The following is a 23,693-nucleotide window of genomic DNA, read 5'->3' as shown; positions in this document are numbered from 1 at the left end:
TCCTGGAAGTAGCTCTTGTAGATCAGGCTGACCTCAAACTCCACCCACCTCAGCCTCGGGAGTGTTGGGACTAAAGGTGTGCGCCATCACCACCCGGCTTGTACGTTCTTTCTTCTTAATGGACACGATTAGATTAGTTAGTATCTATCTTCCTAATCAACATTGGGACCCTCTTTTCTCCCCCTTCTCATGTGATATGGACTCAAAATCAGGGCTGGAGAGAAGGCTCAGCAGTTAGGAAAAATGGCTGTTCCTCCAGAGGTCCTGAGTTCTACATACATACATATACATACCTACATACATACACACGTAAATAAAAATACAGCCAAGCGGTGGTGGCATGCATCTTTAATCCCAGCACTTGGGAGGCAGGCAGAAGCAGGTGGATCTCTGAGAGTTCAAGGCCAGCCTGGTCTAAAGAGCGAGTTCCAGGACAGACAAAGCTACACAGAGAAACAAAGAAATCCTGTCTCGAAAAACCAAAACCAAAAGAACAAAACAAAACAAAAATCTAATAAAGAATTGAAGACTCACAGTGACCAGCAGGGAAAACACTACTCCATCTTTTTCTAGAGGCAGTACCCCCTGGGTCTCCAGCAGGGGAGCCCAGGTCATGGAGGCAAGAGGCACTTATTGGTGAGTACAGTCATTAGGGTCACCCCTGAAAGGTGATGTCCCTCTCCGTCCCTTTGTCTCCGTGGCGATCGACTCTAATTACAGAGGCAGCTGCAGTCCTGCCTTCATTGCTTTGTGACTCAGAGCTCTCGATGCTCCCTGAATGCCAGTGCCCCAGCCCCAGCCACACAAGGTGTTGTCCCAGCTCTTCTCCCTAGGGCTTTCTGCGTGCCGTCCCGGCGCTGAGGCCAGCGTTGGACTGGAGTGGAGGAGGTATGAGTCACTCGTTCCCAGACCTGTTGTGTTTTCAGGAATGACTACACTCTGGGAGGCAGCTTCCTTGCCCAGTGGCTCAGACCGAGTTTCCCCAGGTCCTAGGGGCAAGGTGAGAACAGGTTTTCCTGATAAATATAATCACTTGTGAGCCTGGTGGTCGGTGGTGGTGCACACCTTTAATCCCAGTGCTTGCGAGGGAGAGGCTGCCAGACCTCTGTGAGTTCTAGGCCAGCCTAGTCTGCAGAGTGAGTTCCAGGACAGTTAGGACTATTTCACAGAGAAACCTGTCTCGAAAGAAAAAAAAAGATAAATAAATAATTTTTATTTACATGTGTGTAGAAGAGGGTAAGTGGTTCCCCTGGTACTGGAGTTGCAGGCAGAGGTGAGCTACCACATGTGTACTGGGAGTTGAGCCTGGATCCTCTTAATGCTGAGGCGCCTCTCTAGCGTTAGCCAAGTAGTTCTTCACACGGCTTTCCAGCCTCTCTGCTGGGTGGCCTTCCTCTCAGGGATGCCTCCCTTGTCACAAATGACTAACGAAGTCACCGATAATGACTTAGTTATCATAATGTCTACAGGAGGAAGAATGTCTCCATCAGCTCCCAGGGTAGGAGTAGTTTTAAGGTTCAGGTGACATCACCTAAAAGCTTCTAGAAGAATTCCTTTAACATCTCTCTGTCTAGAATGGATGATGTGTTCATTCCTGAGTCAGTCACTGGAAAAGAAAAAAGAAAAAAATGGTTGAGTGGAGACGGTTTCTAGTGTTTGTCAGCTCACACACTCCAGAGGGAACCTCCACTGAGGAATTGCCACCGAGACTGGCTTGTGAGCATGCCTCTGCCTAATTTTTTTTAACATAAAAACTTTTTTACATTCATTTTTACTTTATGCATATGGCTGTTTTACCTGTATGTGTGTCTGTGTACCACGTGCAAGTCTGGGACTTCCAGAAGCCTAACAGAAGAAGGCATTAGATCCTCTGGAACTGGAGTTGCAGACAGCTGTGCGCTGCCATGTGGGTGCTGGGAACTGAACCCAGGTTCTCTGGAAGAGCAGCCAATGCCATGGGTCCATCTCTCCATAACCCCCATTTTTTTGATGAATAATTGATGTGGGTCCCAGAGAACTTAGACAACAATGCAGACACTAAGAGAGACTTCCATAGATATAATCTACATGGGAAGTAGAAAAAGACAAGATCTCCTGAGTAAATTGAGAGCATGGGGACCTTGGGGGAGGATGGGAGGGGGAGGGAAGAGGCAGGGAGGGGAGCAGAGAAAAATGTAGAGCTCAATAAATATCAAATAATAATAATAATAATTGATGTGGGAATCGCAGCCTATTGTGGGCAGTGCCTGTCTTGGGCAGGCGGTCCTGGAAAGCATAAGAAAGCAGGCCATGGTGAACAAATCAGTAAGTAGCATTTCTCCACAGTCTCTGCTTCAGCTCTTGCCTTGAGTTCCTGCCCTGACTCCCCTTCGTGATGGGCGGGCGCTCGAAACTGTGAGATGAAATGAACACTTGCTTTCCCCGGTTACTTTAGCTGTGGTTGTTATAACAGCCACGGAGAAGTAAACTAGAGAGAGATTCATCATCCGGGTGGGACCTGTGCTGAAGACGTCACACCATACAACTTGCCCTTTTATTGTGCTTTGTGTCTTGAATCTTCGTTCATTTGCAATTGATGTCTTCCAGATGCAAGGCCCCAAAGCTCAATAACTCTGTCTACAAAAAGCCAGGTGTTGACTGTGTCCTTGGACAAGAGCTAAGTCACTCCAGGCTCTGTCCCAGACATCATCCTCCCACCTCTCCTTAGCATGACCCTGAGGACAGATCCATTCATCTGGCTGATGCTCCCTTTCATCTAGAAGCAGCCAGAGCAGGTCACCCCGGACCCTCATGAGTTGGGCCCAGATCCCCGAGGAAGCGATGTTATGGTTGAAATAAGTGTCTGGGATAAAAACCTTTTAAGACATTAGGGGGAAAGGATCTGAATGGCAGCCTTTAATCCAGCTCTTGAGAGGCCGAGGCAAGCCAGCCTGGTCTACATAGTGAGTTTGAGGCCAGCACAGGGACATGGTGAAAAATAAGAAAAAGTCTTGCAGCTGGGTTTGGGTGTGAGATGGCCGTGGTGACCCTCTTTGTTCAGCTCCAGTTCTGCACAGCAGACATTGTGCACACCCAACTCCACTCTCGCTACCACAATAGTTCCTCCAGGGCCTCATCGTAGCCCGACAGACACAGACAGCTTCCACCCACCAATGCCAAGCCAGGTGAGGCCTGCCCTAGGATGACCTGGTCCCTGAGGTCCATCCGGACACGGGAGCTCTGGCACCGTGTGAGGATATCTTTCAGCAGCGTGAGAGGGAGGATAGGGAGGATACCGCTGTTGTTGGGGACTGTCCCCGGCCCCGGGGTGAGGCTTGCTTGTCTCTGAGCTAGTTTTCTGAGGAGTCACCCTCCACTGCTCAGAACAAAGCTCAATTCACCCACCAAGGTCAGGGGCACAGGGCCCGCCAACATTCACTTCACTCCTTCCAGGCACCAACAGGGCCCCAGTGCGTGACGCTCAAGGCCATGCAGTCTTCTGCACCGATATTCACCTCCCTGTTTCACTGGAAAAACAGCCTCAGTTTGAGATGCTGGGTTTTGCTTGTTTGTTTGATTGTTCTGTATTTTGAGGGGATAGGGAGTTTTCTCACAGTGCAGCTTGCTGCCGCCTCCTCTGCACCATGCCCTGTCTCTCTGTGGCACCAAAGGATTGAGTAGTCGGAGAAACAGTCTTGGGACCTGGGGACATCAATAACGCCTTCATTCGCTCGCCCATGGCCATGGGTATTTGCTCCCAGCAGAGGCTCACAGGTTCAGGGAAGAGGAGTCTGAGGCGCACACATCATCTGCCTGGGGAACAGTGTGTGTCCCCTGCACTGAGCAGAGGGCTATGTGACACCGTCTGGAGAAAATGGTCTCCTGTGCTTAAGTGTGTTAGGAAGTTCTGGGTTATATCAAACAGAATTACTGGAGGGTCTGTGGTATACGCTTTTAATCCCAGCAATCGGGAGGCAGAGGCAGGAGGATGTCTGTGAATTCAAGGACAGCTTGGCCTACAGAGAGAGCTCCAGGACAGCCTTGTCTCAAATAAATAAATACTTTTTCCTTCAGGACTGTTGGAGGTCTATGTTGATAACATGCACACTGAGTCTTGTGGCTGGCCGCCCTGGCATAAGGAATATGAAAGCAAAGACACTGAGAAAATCTGAGAAAACAATAAACGACTGAGCTGTGAATGTCAAGGCAAGAAGACTGAACTTCTTTCTTTCTTTCTTTCTTTCTTTCTTTTTTTTTTTGAATTTTTGAGACAGGGTTTCTCCGTAGCTTTTTGGCTCCTGTCCTGGAACTAGCTCTTGTAGACCAGGCTGGCCTCAAACTCACAGAGATCCACCTGCCTCTGCCTCCCGAGTGCTGGGATTAAAGGCTTGTGCCACCACCGCCCGGCTGAACTTCTTTCTTGAGACTAAGATGGAGGCTCAGAAAAAGGTTTTAAAATGAGGAACCCTGAAGGCCGGGCATTCATAAGTAAGAATAAGTGTCCGTATATTTATTTGGGAGCTTGGTGGTGGGCCCCCAAAGAGTAAAGAATAATAATAAGGAACCCTAAAAAAAAAGCCAGGTGTGTTGGTGCACGCCTCCCAGCACTCGGGAGGGAGAGGCAGTGAATCTCTGTGAGTTCGAGGTCAGCCTGGTCTTCAGAGTGAGTTCCAGGACAGCCAGGGCTACACAAACCCTGAACCAGCATTGCAACTTTATGTTTAGGGTTTTGGGGTGATGGTTAGCCACCAGCCAGTCCCAGCCGAAGCCTCCTCCTGACATGCAACATAGCTGCTCAGATGGGAGGAGACAGGATCGCCCTGGGGAGGCAGTGCTGAAGAGGGCATCCAGGTTCAGCAGAAGCCTGCCGTCAAGACCCCCCGGGGCCCAATCCTGCCTCCAGCAGCACCTGCTGTGACACCTAATGTCAGCTCTCAGAGGCCTCTGAGAGTTTGTTGTTTTCAAATAGCCTTGATTTTCAGCGTGTTGTGTTTAGACAGCAGAGAGGATCCTTGGACACTGCTCCTGCTCCCAGGAGTCCCCTGCTACAGTCTTGCACGAGCATGGTACACTAGTTACACACGGTGGCTCACTGGTACATTCTGGGTAACTTGCAGCCACCATCCACTTGTGTCTTTGTTTGTTTGTTGGTTGGTTGGTTGTTTTTCCAAGACAGGGTTTCTCTGTAACTTTGGAGCCTATCCTGCCTGGAACTTGCTCTATAGACCAGGCTGGCCTCGAACTCACAGAGATCCGCCTGCCTCCCGAGTGCTGGGATTAAAGGCGCGTACTGCCACTGCCTGACTTGTGAGTTTTAAAAGGTACAGATTCTAACAAAATACCTGTCACTAGAAGACCTTCACTGCTCTAAAAATACTCCATCTGAGCCACGAGGCGTGTGAAGCCACACTGGAAAGCTCTGGAATAAACAAAACAGAACAGAGGTCTTTCTCCGCAGGACTTCACAGAGCCTTTAGCCTGCTAATACGTAAGGCCAGCCTCACGGTGGATCCCAGGGCTAAGGCTCCATGGCAGGCCACACAGGGAAGAGAGACTACAGACAGTAATGGGGTTCTGGTTTGGCCTCTTGACACACTATTACGGAATCAGGCTCCTCCCTTTACCCACGTCTACATTTGGGCTGATACAACTTAGTCATTCTGGTGTCAGGGTGAGAGGTCGCTTACATGTTCAGACCTAGAAATGTGTATTTTATCAATTTCCTTTGGTGCATATGAAAGACCAGGTGTCAAAAACCCAAGGCAGGAATCCAGACAGGCTGACCACTGCCCTTCATAGGTGACTTTGTTCTACCAAGGCAGAGGGAGGAATCAAGATTTGCTGGCCATCCGGCTCTGAGATGCCTCTTGCCAGCGCAAAGCAATGTGGGAAGAACAGAGGTTTGCCATCTTAGCCAAGACAAGCCCACGTCTGCCCGCCGCAGCACTCGCTTGCCAGTCTCTGTTGTCTCTTGTCTCCACTTCTTAACAGGCACCCAAAATAAACTGCCAGCAAAGCCGGCCACCTGCAGCTCTTGGGGCCCCAAGAGTGACCTGCTTTGTGCTCACCTGTAGCAAGTTAACTATCTCCCCATCCACATCCCCGGAACCTCAGAAGAGACTCTGTCTGGAAAGCTTTTGCTGCCGTAAGTAAGATGGCACCTTGCTGACGGGCCCTAACTCCAAATGCTGCCACTCTTGTTTTAGGCCCACTTCGGTGGTGGTTGTTCGAGACAGGGTCTCTCACTGTGTAGCCCAGGCTGCCCTGACCTAGAACTTGAGATCTTCAACTTCTCAAGTGCTGATGTGGACCATGCCAGGCATGCTGAGAGAAGGGTCGTGCACACAGGAAGCGATGCCTGTAGTGATAGTTTGTATTTTAACTAATAAAGCTTGCCTGAAGATCAGAGTGCCGAGCTAAGCCACTAGAGGGGTCTCTGTTAGTTCAAGGCCACCCTGGGCTACACGAAATTGATCCAGTCTAAAAAGAGAGACAGAGCTCACACAAAGCTGACCCAGCACTTGGGATCACAGCCTTTAATCCCAGCACTAGGGAGGTGAAGACAGGAGTGATATGGCTGGGCAGAGAGAGGACTAGAAGGCAGGAGGAGACAGGAGTTCTGTGCAGGCTGAGACGGACAGGCTGAGGACAGGATTGCCCCTTTGGTCTGAGCATTGGTAGAGGTAAGAACTAGTGGCTGGCTGCTCTTCTCTGGTCCTTCATCCCCCCCCCCCCCCATAGCAGACTCTGAGTTTTCATCATTAAGAACAATTAGAAGCCGCGTTACAGATCAGCCTGAAGGGAAGACACCACAAGGTAAGATTCCCAGTACTTGGGAAGCTGAGGTAGGAAGAACGCCAAGTGTTCAAGCCTAGCCTGAGCTAGAGGGTGAGATCCTGTCTCAAAATGAACAAAAACGGGAATTCAGCTGGGTGATGGTGGCGCACGCTTTTAATCCCAGCACTTGGGAATTGGGCAGGTGGATCTCTGAGTTTCAGGCCAGTCTGGTCTACATGGTGAAAATCTGTCTCAAAAAGGGGAAGGGAAGGACTTGAGTCCTTCCTGGGCTACATGGGACCAGTCTTAAATGTGTGTGTGTGTGTGTGTGTGTGTGTGTGTGTGTGTGTGTAAGAAATACTGAGGATGACTTTGGTACTTTAGCCAGTAGAGATAAAAGGAAAGAAGGAAGGGAGGGAGGGAGAGAGGGAGAAAAGGAGAGATGGAAGGAAGGATTGTTTCCTGCAGCCTCTGAGGGAGCACAGCCATCCTGGCACCCTGGTCTTAGGCTTCCGACCTTCAGAAACGTGAGGGCAGACATCTCTGTTGCTTTAAGCCTTGTCCTGCCCTAGAAGCAGACCCCACCCATGACTGTTGAGGCCTCTGCCTGGCTCACAAATCTTCAGTCCCATCCCTCCAGGAAGGGAAGAACCCACGTCAGGCTGTTGCCCACACATGAGTTTTAATACAGCCTCCTGCCCATCACAGCTTCCCCACCCCCACCCCTAACCCCACCCAGCAGGCTGGAATTCTGCTTCCTCAAGCAGATCCCTAGTCCTTTGGAAGACACTTCCGTCTGCTCAAGAGGCTCCATCCCCATAAGCCCTGAGACAGAAGTTGTGACAAAAGATATTGGTCCTGAGGCAGAGTGTGGTCCTGTCACAGCCCCCAGGCTCTGCTGTGGTCAGGCTGAGCGGTCACTGCAGCTTCATGCCACTCCGCCGCCGAGAATCCTTCCGGGCGATGGGGCTGAAGTTCAAGACCTCTTTGTAGATGTGCTCTGTGGGAAGCGAGTGCTGTAGGTGTGTGTGGGGTTGGGGGTGTGGAGCGAGTGCACCCTCCAGAGCCCATGCAAAGAGAAAATCCTCCTGCAGATGGCTGTGCTGGAGGACACGTGTGCCAATTAGGCCAACAAGGAGGGTGGGTGGGGGAGGATGGGCCATCTCTTACGTTTCCATTCATCCACGGTGAGCTTCTCATGTTCCAAGGCATCGTCAAATGGCTGCTGGGCCTCCGTCTCCTCCTCGGGGTCCCGGAAGGGCTCAAAGAAGGGGTGAGCAAGCGCCTGAGCAGCTGTCAGACGCTTGTCCACATCCAGTTCCAGCATCTTGTCCAGCAGGTCCGCAGCTGCAGGGACGTGACCGTGAGCATTGTGCCTGGCCTGGAATAGGAGGCTGCTGGGATGGGCAGCAAGCACTCTAGGGTGGGGGCCAGGACTCACCTTGGGGGCTGGCCCGTGGGAAGAGCTGGGTGAAATCCTTCTTGGGGCTCTGGGGTAGGGACTGGATGTAGGATTTGGCCTGGAAAACAGAAAAGCATAGAATTCTTTAGGCTCTGGGAGAAAGAATGGCTGAAGGGCTGTTGGAGTCTAAGGTGAGGACGAGAGGGTCCCCCAGGGCAGAGAGAGGGACCACAGGGAAGGTGAGGATGAGAGGGTCCACCAGGGCAGAGGGAGGGACCACAGGGAAGGTGAGGACGAGAGGGTCCCCCAGGGCAGAGTGAGGGACCAGGACCACAAGGAAGGTGAGGATGAGAGGGTCCCCCAGGGCAGAGGGAGGGACCAGGACCACACAGAAGGTGAGGATGAGAGGGTCCCCCAGGGCAGAGGGAGGGACCAGGACCACACAGAAGGTGAGGACGAGAGGGTCCCCCAGGGCAGAGGGAGGGACCACATGGAAGGTGCCACTCACCGCCTTGTCCTTCAACTTCTGCACAAACTCAGCTCCTGGCACCCCGGTGACTTTGAGGATCTGGGTCAGCTGGTCCAGGTCTTGGCAGGCAGTTAAGGCACAGCCTTGAACTCTGCGGTGTGCTGAGCCCTCCCCACTCCCAGTCCTGCTCTAGCCAGCTTGGTGGAGGCTCCTGGCTCCAGCCCCATCTAACCTTGGCCGGTTTTTGGGACAGTTGGAGCAGGCCTCTGGAGAGCTTCCCCACAGCCTAGAAGACTGCCCAGGGTGTGTCTTTCTGAGACATCTCCCACCAAATCCTTTTCATTCTGAGCTGGGTGGGCAGTCCCTTGTCTCTTTACAGGGATCTAGTGCCCTCTTCTGGCCTCCTCCGGGTACCTTCACACACAGCATATACTCACACAGACACACATATACACACACATAAAATTAAATCTTTAAGGGGCTGGAGAGATGGTTCAGTGTTTAAGTGCACTAGCTGTTCTTCCTGAGGAACTAGGTTCAATTTCCAGAACCCACATGGCAGCTCACAACTGTCTATAGCTCCAGAGGATCCAACACCCTCACACAGACATACATGCAGGCAAAACACCGATGCACATAAATAAATTAATTAATAAAAAATTAAATCTTTAAAACCATTCTAGGAGCTGGGCTTCAGAAGACGGCTTGCCTAGCATGCATGAAACCCTGGGTTCCGTCCCCAGCATGGTGACACACATCTGTGACCCTAGCACTTGGGAGATGGCAGGAAGAGGAGCAGAACAGGGTCATTTTTTGGATACATAGTGAGTTTGAGGACCTGAGACATAGAAGACCCTGTTTCAAACTGAAAAATAAAATAAATCAGATGTGGTGGCGCACACCTTTAATCCCAGCACTCGGGAGGCAGAAGCAGGCGGATCTCTGTGAGTTTGAGGCCAGCTTGAACTACATAGCAAGTTCTAGGGCAGCCAGAGCTACATAGCAAGATCCTGTCTGAAAAAAAAAATAAAATAAAATAAATAATTCTCAAGGGAGCCTGTCCCATTACCTCACCGAGACACATTTAATTATCATTGCTGTGGGAGCGGGTCCCCACATGGACATCATCCGCTCTGTCAAAGGATACAGTCCTTCCCCTTGAATAGGGTCTTTCCCGTCAGCATTTCCGCCATGATGCAGCCAACGGACCAGATATCCACTGCAAGGAAGGAGGGGGTATGACCATCTGATGATCTCTAGAGCAGGTCACCAGGGCCACTTGGGGCAGCTGACCACTGACCTGTCTGGTTGTAATGCATCCAGCTGAGAATCACCTCAGGGGCCCGGTACCAGCGGGTCACCACGTAGCCGGTCATCTCAGGGTCTGCATGGCGCGCCAGCCCAAAGTCCAGGATCTATGGCTCAAGGGACACAGGGAAACGAGCTGGCTGAGGAGAGGGGTTCCGAGGGACAAAACCCACCTCCCCCAGAATTCCGACCACCTCCCCATCCGTGGGGACCCGCTGTGACTCTTCACCTTTAGCTCACAGTCTTCGTTCACTGCCAGGTTGCCTGGCTTCAGGTCCTGGGGGAGGACAGAGAGGGAGGGTCAGGCTGGAGCAGAACCAGCAGGCGGTCTCGGGTCTGTTGTGTGCGCGCATGCACACGCACACACACTCCACTGCAACAGCAGCTGGGCCCCTTCACTTCCCCTCCAGACCTCTCTCCTCGTGTGTATGATGACACTGGACTCTGCATCCGTTTCCACCATGTCCCTGTCTTTAGAGCCTGAAGTGCCAGCACAGGGCTCAGTGGGCAGCCACTCCCCAAAGTGTCTCCCCTATCCCTATTCTACCACATTCACCTTCTCAAGGCCGAAACAGCCACAGCCCAGGTTCCTGAGAACTGTCATTGGCTGCCAGAGCACCCAGTTCCTACCCTGAGGACCACGAGAGAGGAGGCACTCACCCTGTGGACGACACCAGCTGAGTGGATGTACTGAAAGGAAGAGAGAGAAGGAACGGTGAAGGCACCAGCTTGCACTCCAGCATCCAGCATCCGACCCTCTTCCTTCCCACTGCAGCGTGCTGGGTCTCAACACTGAGCAGCCCTTGGCCACCGCGCAGGCCACACTTACCTTCAGACCTTTGAGCATCTGGTATACCAGGTACTGGACTTTGTCCTCACTGAACTCCATCCCCATGATCTTCTGCAGATCTGTCTGCATGAAGGGCATCACCAGGTAGCTGGAAAGCAGGGGGCTTTTTAGCACAGTTGCCTGCCAGCCTCCCACAGGCCCAGGTGTGTCCCCAGAGGGGCAGAAGTGGGGCACAGCAAGAGCCTGAGAGACAATCAATACCAGCAAGAAGGCAGAAGAGAGTCAGGTGTGAGAATCCATGCCTGTAATCCCAACGTTTGCAGAGCTGAAGTGGGAGGATGTTAAAGTCCAGCCTGTGTTACATGGTGGAGCCCAGGGCAGGCTGGTCTACACAGCATGACCTTGTCTACTTGGTGGAGCCCAGGGCAGGCTGGTCTACACAGCATGACCTTGTCTACTTGGTGGAGCCCAGGGCAGGCTGGGAAACATGACCTTGTCTCAGAAAAACAACAATCGGCCAGGCAGTGGTGGCACAGCCTTTAATCCCAGCACTTGGGAGGGGAATGACCACAAACAATGATGACAATGGAAAACAGGATTGGAAAGCTGTGTCAGGTGACACAGAGCTTGCTTACTTGAGCTCAAGCCTCAACACCCACATACAAAAGCTGGGTGTGATGGGGCTCAGTTGTGATCTGGTGCTGGGAAGGCGGAGACAGGAGGATGCCTGGGGCTCATTAGCCAATCAGCCTAACTTAGTTGTCAAGCCGGTGAGAGACCCTGCCTCAAAAATCAAGGGAGGGGACTGAAGAGACAGCTCGGCTGTCAAGAGCGCTTGCTGGTCTTGCAGGTTCAGCTCCCAGCATCTACATCAGGAGGCTCACAACTGTCTGTAACTCCAGTTCCAGAGGATCTGATGCCCTCTTCTGGCCGCTATGGGCATCTGCAAGCATGTGGGGCACATAAACTCATGCAGGAGCACGGGTGCTCACAAGCTCACAGGCACACATGTGTGCTCACAGGCACTACAAACAATCATAAGGGAAAATGAGAAAACAAGGTAGACAGTGCCTGAACAACAACATTAGAGGTTGACCTGTGTGACCTCTGGCCACACACACATACCTGTATCCACACACATGAACACATCCACACAATACAAAATAAAGAAGATACATGAATAACCAGGAGATCCCAGACTAAGCTCCCGGCATCCCCGCCACAGCAGCCTGGTGGGCAGAGCTCAGGGTCACCCAGCCCTGGAGTAATCCTCAGCAACACCAGATGACTGTGTTCACACTTCTCAAAGGTACCCTGGCTCTGCTCCCCTCCACGCCCCCGAGCAGGCCAGCCATGAGCCAGCAGCACCCGCCAGCATTTCCTTCTGCTTCCATCCAAAGGTTTCTCTGGTAGGAGGGTCACGCCCAGCTCAGCAGGCTCAGCAAACTACAAATGTCTGCCTTTCCAGGAAGGAAACAGGAAATAATCTTCAGCAGGCAGGGGAAGGAGGGGCCAGTGCTATTAAGCACTCAAGCAGGATTTTGAAACAGGTTAATGTCAGCAACCCGGAACTGTGACTCAAGGTGGTCATGGCAAGTTTAGGACAGAAAGCAGTAGATTATAAAAGGTGTGTGTACAACACACACACACCATTATATCTATAACTACATAAAATATGTATAGACATTAAATATATAAATTTTCCTCTTGAGACAGGATCTCGTGCATCCAGACTGATCTCCAGTTCACTATGAGGCTGAGGATGACTTTGAACTTTGCATCCTCCTGCCTTCATCCCTCCAACGTTGGCATTACTGGCATACACCACCATCCCCAATTTATTCAGGGCTAGGGATAGGGACAGGGTCGTGCATTCTAGGCAATCACTCTGCCCACTGAGCTACAGCCCCAGCCCCCTAAAGTGAATACTGTAGTGGCTTTTCATTTGTATTTTAATAAATAAAGCTTGCCTGAGGATCAGAAAAGTGAAACAGCCACATTGACCAGGCAGCAATGACCCACACCTTTAATCCCAGTAGCCACACTAACTTGCCGTAGAAACCAGGCAGTAGTGGTACATGCCCTTAATCCCAGAACTAGAGAGGATTATAAAACAGGAGGAGACAGCTCTCAGGCTCAGTCTCATTCTGAGATTCCTGGAGGCAGGATCACCGTTTTCAGACTGAGGTTGAGATAAGAGTCAGTGGCTGGCTGCTTTGCTTTTCTGATCTTCGGGTTGAACTGCAAATCTGTCTCTGAGTTTTTATTAATCGTGTTTCAAAACACACACACTTTCTTTTATTTTATTTTGAGATAGGGTCTCATTATGTAGCCCTATCTGGCCTGGAACTGAATATGTATAAAAGGTTGACCTGGAACTCACAGGGCTGCTGAGTGCTGGGATTACACATATACACCACTTTGCCTGGCACTTTGCTTATGTAAGCTGTTGCTGAGGGCTGGAGGGGGTCACTCAGCAGTTAAGGGCACTTGCTGCAGCTGGGCAGTGGCAGCGCACAACTTTAGTCCCAGCACTCGGGAGGCAGAGGCAGGCGGATCTCTGTGAGTTTGAGGCCAGTCTGGTCTGCAGAGCGAGTTCCAGGACAGGCTCCAAAGCTACACAGAGAGCTCTTCCTAGATGACCCAAGTTCAATTCCTAGCATCCTCATAAGGCAACTTGTAACTGCCTGTAATTTCAGGGGCACCTTCACTCATGTGTGCGCGGGCACACACACACACAATTTTAAATAAATCTTTAAGCCTCTTCCTCTCCAACCTTGGAGAAGAGTTCACCTTCTTCACTGCCTTCATATATGGTCTCTCACAACCATTCCATGCTTTCTGCTCCTGTCCTAAACTGCTGGCATCAAGGTCACCAGTGACCACCTCTCAAACACAAAGACTCACTGGGCAGGTGGTGGTGGCGCATGCCTTTAATCACGGCACTTGGGAGGCAGAGGCAGGTGGACCTCAATGAGTTCAAGGTCAGCCTGTTCTACAAAGGGAGTTCCAGGATGGCCAGGACTATCACACAGAGAAATCCTGTCTCAAAACACCATCAACAACAACAAAAACCACAGAGACTCCTTTTCCCCCCCTGTGTTTCCTAAGCATCAACGGTTGACTGCCAGGACTCCGGATCAGCATCACTGTATCCCACTTTGCCATGAGCTATCCCTGGGCTTCAGCTATCACCCACGGAGATGATTCTAGCCTGGTCTACACAATTCTCTCCTTTCCTATGGTTTCACAGACTCTGTATGAATGCAGGACTCAAGGTGGAGTTCATCAGCTTTCGCTCCAGGCTTGTCTGTTCTACCTCGGGTTCCTGAATCACCTGCACCAACCTCCCTCAGCCACCATGTCTCAGCAGATGCGACGACTCCCGTCAGGACAGCCTGAGTGGGTCTCAGATCTGCCCTCCGTATCCCACACTTTAAGGTCGATCAAAGCCGGGGTGCTCAACACCGCTGTCTCTCCCTCCTCCCAGCCCCTTTCTCATCGCTGCTACCCATATCCCCCAAATGTGACAGACCGTCCCAGCATTCTGGTTAAAACCTCCATAGTTGGTGGGTTGGGGATGTGGCTCAGTTGATAAGAGCACCAGCCTAGCATGTGCAAAGCTCTGAGTTCAAATCCTAGCACCAATGCTTGGAATCTGAGGCAGGAGGACCGCGCGTTCAGTGTCATCCTCCATTGCTTAGGTAGCCGAGGGATGGCATGGGGGACGACCCGTGATACCTGAGAGATTCTCTCTAAACACAGCACAGGGCACCAAACCGCTCCCACGAGACCTCGGTGGCACCGAGGTAGTCGAGCAGCTCAATGGAGACTGCTTTGGCTGCCACTCACACACATCCTGATTCTCAGCGTCATTCAAGCCGGTCCTCCTTGCCCAGGCGTGTGGAGCGAAACCCGACACTTCACAATTAAGTGTCCCGCTTGTTTTAACAGCCAAACTCCATCAGACAGATTGTCCTGGCCCCAGATCCTCACCCTCCCGTTAGGAGAAAACTCTAGGTATCATGAGGTCCAAAGCCACAGCTGGTCCCCAGGAACGGGGGGGGGGGGTGGAGGCGGGGGGTGGGTAGTGCACACCCTGGGAGGGCCAGCTGTCCTCTTCGTGGAACCAGGGCCTGGTCATAAGGTGTAGGGGTCCTGCAGATAGCTCTGGGGGCCGCCACTCTACAGTCCTTCACTCAGAGCTGAGGTACCTTTCCAGAGAGGACCTCAGTGTAACAGCAAAGAGACGTAAGACCCCCTTTCCACCCAACTCTGGAAGCCACCCTCCCCCAAAATATTTCCAAGCCACCATTAAGATCTGTCAATGCCCCAGCCCCCGTGCAGCCCGACTCACAAATCGTGGAAGTTTCGAAGGGAAGAGGCGGGAGTGAAGACATCCAGGAGCCCAATGACCTGGGGAAAGGGTCGGCAGTGAGGCTACATTGCCACCACCCCTCTTCCTACTCCCTGGGGCCTCAGCTACCCAGGGCCACCATCCAGGTCACCCTCTGCTACAGGAGGTAGCCCAAGTTGGCACGGAAAAAGCATGAGGGCCCAGGCAGAAAAGGAAGTTTGCGCTAACAATGATGGAAGTCAGAATGTGGCCAGGCCACTGCTCTCAAATTTGGGGTACAGGGTGAACAAACCTACTTCCGACTAACATACCATGAGGGTCAATGTGGGGGGGGGGGACGGGGAGGATGAAAAGCGTTGGGACCTTGGATCTCAGCTTCAGCCTTGGACCTTGGGTCTCCAGCTATGTCTGTCAGTCTGTCATTGCCTGTGACAGGGCTGGTTCAGAGCCAGGGGCAAGCCCACTTCATCTCACTGGGGAGACATTGGCTGATGGTTGGTTCAGGACTCACAGGGGACAAGGCTCTGAAATCACTGTCTGGACTTCTGAGTCCAGAGCTGGGTCCCTGTCTGTTCCCATCAGACAGAATGGTCAAATGCCCAGGCACCAGCCTGCCTTGACCTCCAATTTCAGCTCTGCCACTGATAAACCAATAACCCAGGAATCTTTCTGTGCCTCAGTTTCCTCATCTGTGCCACGGACGGTATGTGCTGGGAATTATATAAGTTAGCCAGCATTCGCATAAAGTAGCCTGGCATGCATTAAGTACTCAGTGTCTGTTGTCAGTCTTGGAGTCCCGGTATGGGGACAGCAGTCGCTCAAGTGTCTAGGCCCAGCAGGACTTGAGTTCTCAAGGAACCAATCACGAAGGTCTCCTGTGTCTACTTCCTCCTCACAAACGAGATAAGGTAGTGCTTTTTCTGGAAGTGAGTTGGGCAGGCCCTGGCACCTTCTCTAGGGCTAAGGACCTGAGAAGCCAGGGTGGGGCAAGGAAGATTCTTTCTCCTGCACCCTGCACCCTGGACCCCGGGCAGGCCACTCCTGGGCCTCTCATCCTGCCCCCTGATGCCCACCGCATCCACACCCCTGCCGCATCCTACGTTTTCATGGTGCATATGCTTCAGCAGTAGGAGCTCGCGGTAAGCGCGCTTGGCAAAGATCTCCGACTGGAAGGGCCGGCTCAGCTTCTTGATGGCCACCTTCTCCCCTGTCCGCTTGTCGATGGCCGAACTGCGGGGTCACAGGCAGGTGAGGGGGAGGGACGGCGCAAAGAGCCCAGACTCGGGATCCCTCCCTCCCTGTCCTAGGCCACTCCGACTCCGTATTCCCCAGGCTGGTTGGAGACCAGGAATTTGGGGGACAGCAGAGTATTGCGTCGCGAGGGTGAGGTGGGGGCACCGGGAAAGGGGCAGCAAGGCAGGGGCAGGAACAATTCACGCTGACAGGATGCAAAGCAGGCCGGGAGTCCCTACTCTGCGGATGTGGCAAGTTCCCCTCTTGGGGCCTCAACTGCCACTGCAGGGATCTGTCCCACGAACTCCGAGGTCCCTTTGAAAAGTTACAGCCTTGGAGAACCAGATTCGTCAGCGACTCAACCCACAGGGGCCCGGATGCGGCCGTGTGAGCGCGGGGAGGCTGCCAAGGGGTGGCCCGCGTCTCCTCTGCCTCCTGGGGTCCCCGGGTCTCACCACACAGCTCCGTAGGCCCCGCTGCCGACGTGCGCCGGCTCCAGGTAGGTCTTGGGCAGCTCCCAGGCGGTCTTGTTGATGTCCTGCTTGTAGAAACCCCTTTTCCGGGTGAGGCTCATTCCGCACCCCGTGGTGGCGGCCCTGAGCGGCGGCTGCGGTGGCTGCCCGCGGGCTCCCGGCCCGGGTGTCCCGCCGCGGTCCCCTCCCGCCCCGCGCCCGCTCCTCCCCCGTGGGGCGGCGCACCTGCCGCCTCGCCCAGGTGAGTCCCCGCCCCGTCTCGCCCCGCCGCCCGCGCTCCGGACTCCGCCCATCCCCGGCTGAGGCCCCAGGCTCCACCGGCCACCTGCTGCAGGTGCGGGGTGCCCTGCAGGAAGGGGTGCCCGCGAGGCTGCCTGGATCCCTCCAGCCCTGTAGGAAGAGCTGGGGATGGGGCGGGGGGGGGCGGTGCTGATAGTTTGAGAAATAAAACCCCACAGATACAAGGCATGGTGGCTTAGATCTGTAATCTGTGCACAGAAGAGGCAGAGGCGAGGCAGGAGGAGTCCAGTTCAGTGCTTAGTGAGTTCAAGGTCAGACGGGGTAAGACCCTGAGGAAGGAGGAGAGAAAAAGTGGGGAGAGAATAGAGGTGGAAGGAAGAAGGGAGGGAGGGAAGCAGGAAAGGAGGAAAAAAGCAGGTTGGGAAACAATGTCATCCCTGGCGACAAAGTAAATTGGAGGCCAGCATAGGTTACACAGAGAAATCCTGACTCAAAACAACCTTGAAGAGGGAAAGGTTTAAAAGCCTGTACCACTCACGAAGAGGATCTGAGTTTGGTTCTCAGCACGTTTGTCATTATATATATGACAAAAAAAAAAGAAACGTATGTGGTGGCAAACATTCTTAATCCCAGAGAAACCCTGTCTCAAAAAATAAAAAAATCAAAGGGGGAAAACACAGTAACAAACAAGAACCCTAAAACTCGTGGGATTCTAAATGAGTTCCTATGACCCCAGATTTCTTTTCTTTTCTCTTGTTTTTTTTTTTTTTTTTGGGGGGGGGGGGTTCGAGACAGGGTTTCTCTGTGGTTTTGAAGCCTGTCCTGGCACTAGCTCTTGTAGACCAGGCTGGTCTCGAACTCACAGAGATCCGCCTGCCTCTGCCTCCCGAGTGCTGGGATTAAAGGCTTGCGCCACCATCGCCCGGCCTTCTCTTGTTTTTTTATGACAGGGTTTCTCTGTGTAGCCCTGGCTCTCCTGGAACTCTTTCTGTGGACCAGCCTGACCTCAAACTCACAGAGATCCACCTGCCTCTGCCTCTTGGGTGCTGGGATTAAAGGTGTGTGGCACCACTGACTGGTGGCTTTTTAAGAAAAATAATTGATTGCTCCCAGATCCTAAGGTTCATCACTGGCTAGGGCTCAGCATCTATTCTCCCAGATCCTAAGGTTCATCACTGGCTAGGGCTCAGCATCTATTCCTCTTTCTCCATTTTTTCTGAAACAAAATCCAGGCATCAAATTGTTCATCGTATTAAAGTTCTTGTGTCTTACACCAAGAGTCAATCTCAGCTAGTTCTACGGTGCCCAGTATCCACAAAGATTCAAATGTCCAGGGGGAGTGTGTTTGTCATTGGTGGTGGCGGGTTTGAGACAAAGTCTCACTAGGTAGCCTTTAGCTGGCCCTGAACTTTCTATGCAGACCAGACTGGTCTCTAACTTATAAACTCCGCCTTCAGAGTGAACATCCAATTCTGAGTATAGGTTTTTGCTTGTTTTCTAAGGCCACATGAATGGCACTATCTTGTGTGGTTCCAGGGCGATTTTGTTCTCAAGTAGAGTCACACCTGCTCTGGAAGAAGAGCTCGTGCGTGCCCTATAGGTACGTCCCACCCTCCCTGGCTTCTCTGCGAAAGGAGGGGTGTGCAGACCTCAAATTACCCAACTGCTTCTTCCATGCAGTCTGCGGATCATTTTCAAGGGACCAACCTCACAGAAATGCTTAACATGTGCTGTGGCTGTGGGCAGGGCATCTGTCTTTAAGACTGTATCAAAGCTTGTGTAAGAAATAGCGAGTCAGCCCATTGGGTGTGAAAAACTTATCTAATAAACATCCGTGCTTGCCATGTGCTGGGCATTAGTGTTTTACATATTCCACTCCAGGGCAGAAGGGGTGAGTCAGACTGAACATCCTCACCAGACAAGTGGCAAACAGGCAGAGAGGGGTTGAGTAATTAGCTAAAGGTCACACAGCAGAGCTGGGTGAAATTGTGGGCATGGTAGCCCTGGAGCCCAGGCTCTGGCCAGCAAAGCTTAGGGGTGCCCCCAAACCACCTGGAATAGTAAGGATGAGGTTCCCTCGGTGCAGTCCACTTCCTGTTCATCCCTTTCATTGGTCCCGAGACAAAGAAGGGGTTGACAGTGGGAGTTTGAGGCCCCCTGGGTCGGTGGTTCTGGTTTAAGGAACTATATTTCTGGAAGCCAGATACTAGGGGTGGACATAGGCTAGAGAGAGTCGGCTCTGAGAAACAGGGTTCCCTTTGGGGTTGAGAGAAGAGAAAGGGGCTAGGGTCTCTGCAGGGAGGTAGAGTTGAGCCCAGAAAGGTGAGAAACCCCAGGAAAGCCCTCAAGGCCCTGGAATGTCCCCCACCCCGCCTCAGCACTGCTGGCTACTCTGGACTCCTCTTGAGCAAAGGTCAGGAAGTGACTCAGACCTTAGACTCAGCTGGGGATGACCCTCACCTTGGGCCATACGGGGCTGGGGTTTACTCAGCAGCCTGGCAGCCTTGGAGGGAACTGCCTTCAATCCAGCAAGGGGAGTCACTGAGGGCATGAGGGGGAGGAGATGGGAGGGAGGAGGGCTAGGAAGACAGGAGAAGGGAAGAGAGAGGAGGAAGGAAGGCTCACCAGGGCATCATGGATAGCTGGATTCTTCTCTTAACTCCAAGGATCTTAGCCCCTCTCCCTCTTAGACACTAAGACACTGCAGGCTGGGGCGAGGGGGATGGAGAAAGTCGGGGACCCAACCTTGGAAGGAGACCTGAATCCCTAAGGCTGGCACTGCCTTCTATGTGACTTTAAACCAAAGTCTTAGCCATCCTGGCCAGAGTATGCTTGCAAAACAGGTGACACATACCAGCTTGTGGAAGTTCCGTGGCTTGTGAGGTCATATACAGACAAACTCACCTTTCCCTCCCCAAACTTAAAAATATTTTAAAAAAAATTTATTTATTTTCATTTTATGTGTATGTGTTTTTTGCCTGAAGGCATTGTGTCAATGCCTGGTGTCCACAGGGGCCAGGAGGGAGCACTGGATCCCTGGAACTGGAGGTGGCAGTAGCTATGAGCCACCATTTCTACTCCTGGAACCAAACCCAGGTCCTCTGCAAGAGCAGCCGGCGCTTAACTGCCCAGCCATCTATCTCCCTTCTACAAACTTATGTGTATGTGTGTATGTTTGTGGGTATGTGCACATGTAAAACCCCCAGAGGCCAGAAGAGGACCTCTAAGCCCCCAGCTGGAGTGACAGGCAGCCATGAGCCACCTTATATAGGTGTTGCGAACTTGACTCTGACCCTCTGCAAGAACAGTAGGCCCTGTAACTGCCGGGCCGTCTTATCAGGCCCAGCTTTCATTTTTTCTATTAATTATTTTTAAATGTGGATGTGCGGGCAGAAGACAACTTTGGGGGCAGTTGTTGTTTTCGTCCACTTTGTTGAGGTGTGTGTGTTAGGGGGGTGGTCTCTTGCTTCTGTTGCTCTTGTACCCTAGGCTGGCTGGCCCATAGGCTTCTGGGTGATTTTCCTGTCTCCACTTTATAGTGCTGAGATATAGATGTGAGTCACAGCGTCCGGCTTTTAAGAGAGATTGGTTTATTTTTGTTTTTTATTCATGTGTGTGTGTGGTGTGTGTGAATACCACGTATGTGCAGGTGCCTTTGGGGACTGTAAGAGAACATTGATTCCCAGGAGCTGGAGCTACAGGTGGCTGTGAATTGTGAATGTGTTAAAAACTCGGACTCTAAGACAATAGTGAATGCTCTTAATCACTGAGCTTCTCTCGGGCTCTGAGCGTCTCTCCGGCTCTGAGCGTCTCTCCAGCCCTGAGTGTCTCTCCGGCTCTGCAGTCAGCCTCATCTGGGTTCCAGAGATCAGGCCATGAGGCTTGTGCAGCGAGCACTTTTGCTCACCTAGATGTCTCCCTAGCTTCTTAGCTTCTTCCCACTTTGAAACAGCCTTCTTTATTTTATTTGGGCTTTTATATTAGCATACAGAGTAATGGGTTTCATTACGGCATTTCATACATAATGTGTTCTTGTTGGTCCTTCTCTACCTCCCTGTCCCCTTTCCCCTGGTGGGTCCCCTCCCCTATGCACCCCTTTTGCTTTTGTGGCAATAATTCTGTTCTCTTTGCTCCCCTAAGATCTCTCCTTCTGCTCTCAAGGGTTCTTCCTCAAAGTTATGACCTACCCCCCCCACCATATCCATACACATCTTAGCATCCAGGATCCTCCATCAGAGAGAGACATGTGTCTTGTTTGTATTTCTGGGTGGGTCTGGCTTCCTTCGATTCTATCCATTGTCCTGCAAATGTCATGATGTCATTCTTCTTCACGACTGCATGGAATTCCACTGTGCGTATGCAAGGCATTTTCTTGATGAGTCATCTGCTGATGGGCAAGTAGGCTGGGTCCTTTTCCTGGCCCTTGTGACCAGAATGGCAGTGACCAGGGATGCTCAGGCGCCTCTGAGGTGTGCTCTTGAGTCCTCAGGGTATGCACCTGTTTGGAACTTTTTAAAAGCTTTCATTTTTTGAGACAGGGTCACTCTGTATCCCTGGCCAGCCTGTAACTTTCTATGTAGACAGTCACAGCACAAGGTGATGTCCAATGTTCGGTCACCTGGGTGAGGGGCAGGCCGCCTGCCACTTCTAACCTCAATCAAGAGCATCCTCCGTCTGCCCCAGCACACCAGCTGGGAAAGTGCCACCAAACATGGATCACTTTGGCTCCATTATGGAGCAGGAAGATGGTAGGTGGGCTCGTGTGTGTGTGTGTGTGTGTGTGGGCACTGTAGAGTCTTAGGAACGTGTCGTTCCCAGTATAGGCAAACTAAGTTCTCACACCAAACCAGTAGGGTAGGAGTTCTGCCGTGAGCAGGTTGAATTTATTCCTCACTGCAGGAGAGCATATACCAGAGGGTCCTGGGAACAGGAAGTTAAGGACTGACCTAGGGGAAGCTGGGTTAGGTAATTTGGGGGCAGGTTTGCAGAAACCAGCTCCCTTCCCAGAAAATAACAGTGAAAGAGACCATGTGAGATGATGCTGAACTTGGGGCCGGCGCACCGTACACCCCATGCAGATCCCGCCCCTGCCAGGGGACATGGGGCGTCTGTTCATTCTTTGGCCCTTCCAGTTCATAAGTGGGCTTCACTCCACTTACATCCAACTCCTCTGTTAAATGTAAGAACCAGCACCTGGTGCTAGGGTCCATTAGATTCAGTCAGCGTTTGTGTGCTGAGGCACCGCAGAGGTGGCTCCCTTGGTAAGGTACTTGTCACATCATGTGTGGTGTTTGGAAAGAAAATGGTCCCCAAAGGGAGTGGCATTTTTAGAAGGTGTGGCCTTGTTAGAGGAAGTGTGTCACTGTGGAGGTTGGCTTTGAGGTCTCATATGTGTCCAAGTCATGCCCAGTGTGGCAATCTCCTGCTGCTGCCTGTGGATCCAGATGTAGAACTCTCAGCTCCATCTCCAGCACCACATCTGCCTGTGCACCGCCATGTCCGCCATGATGATAATGGACTGAACCTCTGAACTGTCAGACAGCCCCAGTTAAATGGTCTCCTTTATAAAAGTTGTCTCTTCACAGCGATAGAAACCCTAACTAGAACAAAATGTTAACAGGAGGACCTGAGAACACATTTCTGCTCCCTACATTAAAAGAAAAAAAAAAAAAGCCATGGACGGAGGCTCAGGCTTATAATCCCAGGATGGAGGAGGAGAGACAGGAGCTTCTCTGGGACTTGCTGGCCAACTTGTCTAGCCAAACTCTGGAGTTCCAGGTTCAGGGAGACACACTGCCCCAAAGCTGTCTCTGTGGTAAAGACTCTTGCTGACCTGAGCTGGGTCCTAGGACCTACAGTGAAAGAAGAGAACAAACTCTCAAAAGTTTGTCTTCTGACCTCTAAGTGATGTCAAGTGCACAGACAGACAGACAGACACACAGACACACACACACACATACACAAATATATAAAATTTAAAAAGGGCCTGGAGAGATGGCGCGTCAGTTAAGAGCACTTTCTGTTCTTGGACCCAAGTTCGGTCCTTAGCACCCACATCAAGCAGCTCATAACCACGCGTAACTTCAGTTTCAGGGATCTGAGCACCTCTTCCAACCTCCTTGGGCACTTGCATGCTTGTGGTATACACACAGAGGGACATACAAAAATTTTTAAAAATATTAAAAGAAAATGAGGGGAGATAAATTAAGGAAGACATCCCAGCATTGAGCTCTGGCCTTGACAGGTGTATGCACAGATACATGCATTTAAAAAAAAAATCCCAACTGGGTGGTGGCGGCGCACACTTTTAACCCCAGCACTTGGGAGCAGAGGCAGGTGGATCTCTGTGAGCTAGAGACTAGCCGTGTCTACAGAGCGATTGCCAGGACAGCCAGGGCTACACAGATGTAGCACACAACGCCCGTCTGCGCTCTATGCGCTACCATACAGTTCGTGAGCTTCGGGCAAGGGGCTGGAGATTGAAACACACAGAGACACAGAGAGACAAAGACACAGACCTCTAGCCGGGCGGTGGTGGCGTACGCCTTTAATCCCAGCACTCGGGAGGCAGAGGCAGGCGGATCTCTGTGAGTTTGAGGCCAGCCTGGTTTACAAGAGCTAGTTCCAGGGCAGGCTCCAAAGCTACAGAGAAACCCTGTCTCGAA

At 52.0% G+C, this 23,693-nt stretch overlaps 1 protein-coding gene across 3 annotated transcripts; it reads right to left on the bottom strand.

Annotated features, from left to right (window-relative positions):
- Positions 1–331: 331 nt before the first annotated feature.
- Positions 332–16,979, bottom strand: Mapk13 (mitogen-activated protein kinase 13). Of its 3 annotated transcripts, XR_007591837.1 has the most exons (14): positions 16,771–16,979; positions 16,183–16,312; positions 15,083–15,141; positions 10,765–10,873; positions 10,596–10,625; positions 10,165–10,212; positions 9,928–10,042; positions 9,775–9,846; positions 8,667–8,746; positions 8,198–8,276; positions 7,927–8,103; positions 1,798–2,063; positions 1,221–1,606; positions 332–989 (listed from the first exon to the last, which is right to left on the bottom strand). XR_007591837.1 is itself a non-coding variant. In XM_050142780.1 (12 exons), exons 1-12 carry the CDS (start codon positions 16,887–16,889, stop codon positions 7,674–7,676), a joined length of 1,101 nt encoding a protein of 366 aa, XP_049998737.1. In that variant the 5' UTR covers positions 16,890–16,976; the 3' UTR covers positions 7,420–7,673. The 3 variants fall into 3 exon arrangements, 2 of the variants coding, with proteins under 2 accessions (XP_049998737.1, XP_049998738.1); XM_050142780.1 differs by lacking the exons at positions 332–989; positions 1,221–1,606; positions 1,798–2,063 and adding an exon at positions 7,420–7,756 and having other exon boundaries at positions 16,771–16,976; XM_050142781.1 differs by lacking the exons at positions 332–989; positions 1,221–1,606; positions 1,798–2,063; positions 15,083–15,141 and adding an exon at positions 7,420–7,756 and having other exon boundaries at positions 16,771–16,789.
- Positions 16,980–23,693: the final 6,714 nt, after the last annotated feature.

This window comes from Alexandromys fortis, unplaced genomic scaffold (assembly GCF_014885135.2).
Source record: "Alexandromys fortis isolate MF-2015 unplaced genomic scaffold, M_Fortis_MF-2015_v1.1 scaffold_9, whole genome shotgun sequence".
Taxonomy (NCBI): domain Eukaryota; kingdom Metazoa; phylum Chordata; class Mammalia; order Rodentia; family Cricetidae; genus Alexandromys; species Alexandromys fortis.
Note: the sequence above shows the minus strand (reverse complement) of the source record. Positions and strands in the feature narration are given on the sequence as shown.